Raw genomic sequence first — 6776 nt, 5'->3', positions numbered from 1 at the left:
TATTAAAAAAGATTTTTTTTGCACGTTATCTCGATAGTATAAATAATACTAGAGATTATACGATTTTTTTATTTCAGTGATAAGATATGAATGATAAAATTATCAATTTATTTAAAAATTTGGTATACAATTTTTTTGACAAAAAAAATTGCTATACATGACTAGATTCATGATAAATATAATTTGGCACACACCCGATGTGACGATTATTTTATGGGCTCACACTCACACCTAATTATATGAAGATTATTTTATCACCTTATGTTACATTGATTATTTAATCATTCTCCAACCTATAATACGCAATTCCAAAAATATATTAAAAAAATATTTTGATTTTGTTTGTCCTAAAATTAATATTTTTGAACAATTTAGAAAATCAATTTTTAAAATTTAGTTATAATATTTAAATTTATTAATTCAATCTGCAATCGACCCCTAAGTGTCCATCTATAGAATATTAATAAAATTGAGAAAATCACTGCTGCTATATCCATTCATTAATTATGTGTTGGCTTTCAATTTTCATCAACGATGAAAAATTATTTAAGAATTATTGATTTAGCTAGAAAGCTCATTCACAACAAGCCTAGCTATTTATTTATAAGAATTATTGGTTCAGAAAGCTCATTCACAACAAGCCTAGCTATTAAAGTAGTTGAAAATTTGATCAGCTTGCTACTTCAAAATTATTATAGAGTAGGGATTCAAGAGGCTTGATTATTGAATGTATTTGTCATTTTGACTAAAAGTTTTTTGCACAAGAAATTGAGAATTTTCATACTACAGTATAAAATAAACTTAATTTTATATCACATGATAAAAAACTCTTTTTCTATTATTTTTAATCAAAGGTAAAATGAGGCTGCATTCCTTTTTGCAGTCAATCCTCTCATCCAGCCGTTTAATTGAAAAGCTTTCACCAGTTTTTATCCGATTTCGTCTTAGAATTTTTTATTAATCATTGCAATTATAATATTAATAATGTCCACTTTTTCTTTTTCCCCATGATATCACACTTGTGCCAAATAAAATAATGGGTTGTGAACAATAATTTTTAATGCAGTATAATGCTAATATTTTAGCATGTAAATATAAACACGGTTAAGAAAAATGTAACAAGAGTAAAATACTTTTGCCCCATTTATAATTTATTATAATGTCCCACGTTAAATTTATTCTATTTAAAGTCATCCATGACATGATGAGACATGTTGAAATGCAACAAATTTAAGAATAAACATATCACAAATATCCCACTAATGTTCAATCAACGAGAAAAGTCAAGACAATACTGATTTATTTATATTTCTTTATTAGTAATAATTTTGATAAGATGCATCACGCGTAGATGATTGATTATTCTTAGTAGTTGAGTCCAATAATATGTATTCTTTAAGGGCAACTACCTATTTGGGCTTCTAAACTTTGCGGCCCATTTATTAATCCCAATTGGGCTTGAGCAAAAATTCAATGGTTGTTCCCTATGCTTAACCTGTAGTACATTGTAAACTGTAACTGAGAACTTGGATTTGCCGGCTGAGGAACTCGAACACACAGAAGAGAGCGCCAACGTCAACGAAAAAATGAGCGGCAATCATATGATCTCGATCGTCATCGCGATGGTATGCATTGGCGTCTTCCGCGGTTCCATCACTGCAATCGCTACAGTTCCTGAATTGGGATCGGCTCGTGTCGTATTTCAGGTTAAATTTGTGGATTTTCGTTGTATCACTGATGATGATTCGAAAATCTGAGTGTTTTATTTCTTAGTTAATCATATGTAAAAATGAGATTGCTTAATTTTAATGTGGAAGGTGAATTGGAGAGTTGACATATTGGTGATTAAACGTTGATAATTTTTTTGTTCCTTGTTGATTGAGCATTTGGTCGTTTTTCGTCTTTGATTTTCCCTGCATATGTATGGATCGAGTGCAATTTTCTGTTCACGGAAATTTTGGGTTCACTGGTTCAAAATTCTAAAACATGGTCTTTCACCGGAGTGTCTCTTTTGGGGTATGTGTTGTGTTGACCTGATTTGAGTCTAGAACTTTTTGGGGAATAGATACTCAATTCTGTGTTTCGTTTTGATTTTGTAAGCATTGGTTATTTAGGGGGGGTGTGGGGTGCATTTGATGCATCTGAATTGTTTTTTGAATCATTTGTGGCACTGCGCCCGTTGTGATGTTTTTTATTTGCTGTATTTGTGTAGAGATGTTCTGTAATCACTTTCAAAATTGGGGAAATTTGCGGAGATAGGATTTGAATGCTATGAGAATTTAGATGAGAGAGCTCAAGAAATCTTTGAAATGACTTTGTACATTAGTCAATGTGCCTATATCAGTATGGGATTTTTGCGTTATTTGCTAATGCTCCATGTTTATCTAATTCGTTGGGGTTCCAAAATTAATAAATAAAGGAGCTGTCATGAGACTGGTTATTGAATCAGAGAGATGATTTGTATTTTTTCCCTGTTTGAAATGCAGACAAATTATGGGGACATAGAGTTTGGTTTCTATCACAGTGTTGCACCAAAGACAGTTGAACACATTTTCAAGCTTGTTCGATTGGGAGGTTATAACACCAACCATTTCTTCCGGGTCTGTGGACAGCTACAATATGTGAAGCTCTGGATTGTGTATTTGTGCGCGGACTTGTATAATTGTATTATGTATTGTGCAGGTAGACAAGGGGTTCGTCGCCCAAGTTGCTGATGTTGGTGGAGGAAGAACTGCTCCAATGAATGAAGTGCAGAGGTTGGAAGCTGAGAAAACTGTTGTTGGTGAATTTAGTGACGTGAAGCATGTCAGAGGTATTCTTTCTATGGGAAGGTAACTCCATCTCTTTTGGATTTATAATATGTTTTTGAGTTTTCATACTCATCTTTCTTGAAAAATTGTAAATTAACAATTTCATGAATCTCTCATGGTACTTTTTAGTCTAGTTGTCTTTGACAAGATAAATGATTAGTTATGTTGCATATTCGCTTGCATGATTTTGTTCATAATTTTCATGTCACCTCTAAGTTTTATACATTGGCTCATACTATGTGATAAGTACAGTCATTTGGTAACAGCCAGAATTTGTTTATCTGCCAAACGGCTTTGATCATGGTTTTTTTGTTCATAGACTATTAGTGCATTAAAGTATATAAACAAAATAATGCTTTTATGCAGGATAATCTTTATAACGTCTTCTTTATTCTGATTACAGATATTCGGATCCAGACAGTGCACAGTCATCATTCTCAATACTCCTCGGAGATGCTCCTCATCTTGATGGTCAGGTAAGCTGGAATGCTCTTCCCCATATATTTCTAGCTGAATAGTCTTTAGAACACTGCATTCAAAATAGTGACTGTTTTTAACTGTAATGTATCTTCAGTATGCAATATTTGGTAAAGTTACTAAGGGTGATGAAACCTTGAGCAAAATGGAGGAAGTTCCTACCCGGAAAGAAGGAATTTTTGTAATGGTATAACTCATTGTTCTCTTAAATTTGAGTTGTTTATCCTTTCTTATAATTACTTTTATTTTTTATTTTTTTAATTTACGTGGAAATATGACATTTAATTTGATTTTTAATTCTCTATTGAAGCATATTTAATATGTGTACAATATCTTGGCATGCTACTGGATAATTTTTGCATGGTAGAACTTTCCTGTTGATGTTCTCGTTCATGTTCCATTCATAGCAATACAACGACTACAGTCTACCGGCAGAATATCTATTGTGTCCAGCTGTACAATCTGCTTTCTTTGGTTTTATGAAGAGGCGTCACATGTCCGTCTATTTGTTCTAGAGTCACTTGTAACCATGTTTTCCTTCTCCATTTAAATATTTCCTAATGTGCTGACTCCACAGTTCCCAGAATGTTTTGCGGTAAAACATATTTTAACTGCAAAGTCTGTGGCTTTATTATGTTTCTTATCACATCTTCATCTATACATTGTGGTAATTTGGATTGTCAAAGTAATCTATTCCCTTTTCTTTTTCCAGCCAACTGAGCGTATCACTATTTTCTCTACGTACTACTATGGTAAGTTGTGACCTATTTTTACTCATGTGCACATGCTCATGTTTTCCCTCCTGAGAAGTTTGATTAAATATATGTGTCTAATGGAATCAACATCAAGGAAAGTACTTTTTGTTTCTTTATTAGAATAAATACCATTATTATAAGATAAATTTGTTAGTTTAACTAAAAGCCTGTAATTTTTTTTGCAAATTTATGCATGAACTTTTAGAAAATTGATACTTAGTGCCACGAAATCCTCACTGGAAACCCTGAACCTCGCCATTACTGAACAGTCATCAGCTGTTAACTCCCTGTTCTCCATCCCATTTCTTCCTTGAGTTTATTTTTTCAAATGACTCGAATTGACAATTGACATGAAAACTCAAACCCCAATGGTAAGACCTTAAGCATAGCCTCCTATATTCATGTTTCATTTATGTTGTCTATAGCTTCTACGTTGGCCTCCTGACACCACATGCACCCCAAACATGGTGCAATTCACATGGAAAAATGAAAAATCTCACCATCACCTATTGGGCCCTCTCTTGGTTTAATAAAGAAATTCCTGAAATTCCATTTAAATTATTTTAGTTAAAATTGAAAATTGCCCAAAAGTTTGTAGGAGTACTAATTTTGTTAATTAAACCTTCTTTATTTGGCTTAGATACTGAGACGGAAAGTTGTGAAGACGATAGGTTGGAATTGAAAAGGAGGATTCTGGCATCGGCTGTAGAGATTGAAAAACAGGTGAAAATTTGGATTTAATTTCACTTATCTTTTCAAGAACGTTAAATTGCTTACTCATGTTAGAGATATTTTCCATATACATTGCAGAGAATGAAGTGTTTTCCATAACATATCAAGTAATGTTGGGCCATCCTCAAGAGGCTTACATGCAGTAGGTGTTTTCTTTTTCTGTTTCACATTTTGTTGTATCTACAAAGTCATATCTTCTGTTCCCAAAAGAAGCGGCATTATGTTGTACAACTTGCTCTGAATCAGATGCGATTAGCTATGACTACCCTTAACATGCTACTATTAACAATTATTATGCAAATGCAGTAATACCTTTCTCTGAGTGATTGCTATTGCATAATTTGTTGTATGATTGTGCTTCATACAGACGTCGGTGCTAGCATTGAAATGTGTTGTTGGCTAAAAGGTCACTGATTGTTTATTTTGAAATGGCCCTCTAGGTGAATATAATAATGATTATAAATAAATAATTACTATTATTCTTGATGTTACTTGTCTTTCATTCTTTATATTATCATATAAAACAATGGGGATATTGTGTCTCCAATAGAATTTTAAATAAACTGCAACTCATGCTATTATTTATTGAGATCCAAGAAGAAAATGGTGCCCTCTTATTTGAGTTGAGTTGGGTTGGTTCAACAGAACATCATATCCATTAATGCAGTCAAACAAGAGGCTGCTCCAGATGCAGAATGTATCTAGAAGTTAGGGAAAAAACACATCACATGATATAACTAACTCTGGGGGCATTGCCCTCTGTACGTTGTGTGAATTTTGTCTGCGGTAGTTGGGGATGGTGGTTTTGCTAGGGTGGTCCATATTTCCACGTTGATTATAGTTATGTTAATAGCTACATGGGTTGTTGGATCTATTGACTATATTGTGTTTGCAAATTGTATGGAACATGAAAAAGCAGCAGCAATACGGCAACGCAAGAACGTGACACTGCCGGCTAGTTTCGTTCACACACTCCTTCCCCAGGTATGGCTGACTTTAAATGAAATGTATATTTATATATATATATATATATATATATATTTCTGCACAGTAGAAGTAGTTCTTTACACGCTGTTAGCACAAGTTGTTCGATAACATGTGTTTGTGTCATTGTGTGTGTGTGCCTGTGCGTGCCTGTGACAGACATTTTTATGGTTTTGAAGTGTTGATCTCTAACCTTGTCTATAGGTAAGACCACAATGTAAATGTTTGTGGTGTGTGCCTTATGTCAGCCTTTGTAAGCAGAAAAAATGGTGGAAATATTGTTATATAGGAGGATATTAATGCAATATATGTGGGTGAAGACCTCCAACATTGTGAGTAGCCTTGTCAAGCTCTTTGACGACACTTATTTGAATCGACTAAACATGATATGACCGGCGGCCGGGCCCATGGCATGTTGAAACTTTTTCAAGTTGACATTTTGTGCCGGATCTGTGTGTATATCTAGATAAGAATGGTGATATATACTGCATTTATACATATATGATTGTGTGCTTAGTGTTGATTATAAAAGAGTTAAGAGTCTTCTTCTAGATGGAGGAAACATTTCATGTGCGGCTGGACAAATCCTACATAACATTTCACTATCACACAATCAACCATTTCTTTATTTTGATTTTGCTGATGTTTAAATTGCTTCAACTAGTTTAAATTTAGAAAGTAGACTGACCCCTTAAATTGACACTGAAGAATATCAACGCAAAATATATGTCATGGAAACGTATGATGTTTTCTTTCTTTCTTTCTCCCAAAAAAGAAATTATTATTAGAAATTTGTTGCATACTTCCAGTGTCATAAATGGAAGCAGCCGCTAGATTCCTGCAAACATTAAATAAGGGCATGTTAGGTTAGGTAAGGTAGTTTTTCATCGTTCCACGAATCTCTAACAATAAAATTGGATGGCATTATCTGGGACACATGAGAGAAATGAAATATGGGTCTTTTCTAAATTAAAAAAGAGTAGTGATAAACGTACGTATACGTACGTACATAACCGAA

General features: G+C 33.5%; 1 protein-coding gene across 2 annotated transcripts; it reads left to right on the top strand.

Annotated features, from left to right (window-relative positions):
- Positions 1–1507: 1507 nt before the first annotated feature.
- Positions 1508–6322, top strand: LOC125203626 (Cyclophilin-like peptidyl-prolyl cis-trans isomerase family protein). Of its 2 annotated transcripts, XR_007173406.2 has the most exons (10): positions 1508–1706; positions 2487–2600; positions 2683–2831; positions 3214–3286; positions 3385–3474; positions 4000–4039; positions 4683–4765; positions 4853–4916; positions 5694–5758; positions 5963–6322. XR_007173406.2 is itself a non-coding variant. In XM_048102013.2 (8 exons), the coding sequence occupies exons 1-8, from the start codon at positions 1587–1589 to the stop codon at positions 4871–4873; spliced, it is 690 nt and encodes a 229-aa protein (XP_047957970.1). In that variant the 5' UTR covers positions 1508–1586; the 3' UTR covers positions 4874–5096. The 2 variants fall into 2 exon arrangements, 1 of the variants encoding a protein (XP_047957970.1); XM_048102013.2 differs by lacking the exons at positions 5694–5758; positions 5963–6322 and having other exon boundaries at positions 4853–5096.
- Positions 6323–6776: the final 454 nt, after the last annotated feature.

Source organism: Salvia hispanica, chromosome 6 (genome assembly GCF_029641045.1).
Source record: "Salvia hispanica isolate PSC_SH4W2 chromosome 6, Shi_PSC_v1, whole genome shotgun sequence".
Classification (NCBI taxonomy): Eukaryota; Viridiplantae; Streptophyta; class Magnoliopsida; order Lamiales; family Lamiaceae; genus Salvia; species Salvia hispanica.
This window is presented reverse-complemented; position numbering and strand designations above follow the sequence as displayed.

Coding starts and splice junctions, on each gene's coding strand:
- LOC125203626 (XM_048102013.2), top strand. CDS start 1,587: ATGAGCGGCAATCATATGATCTCGATCGTCATCGCGATGGTATGCATT. Junction 2,601..2,682: donor ACACCAACCATTTCTTCCGG/GTCTGTGGACAG, acceptor TGTATTGTGCAG/GTAGACAAGGGGTTCGTCGC. Junction 3,475..3,999: donor AAGAAGGAATTTTTGTAATG/GTATAACTCATT, acceptor TTCTTTTTCCAG/CCAACTGAGCGTATCACTAT.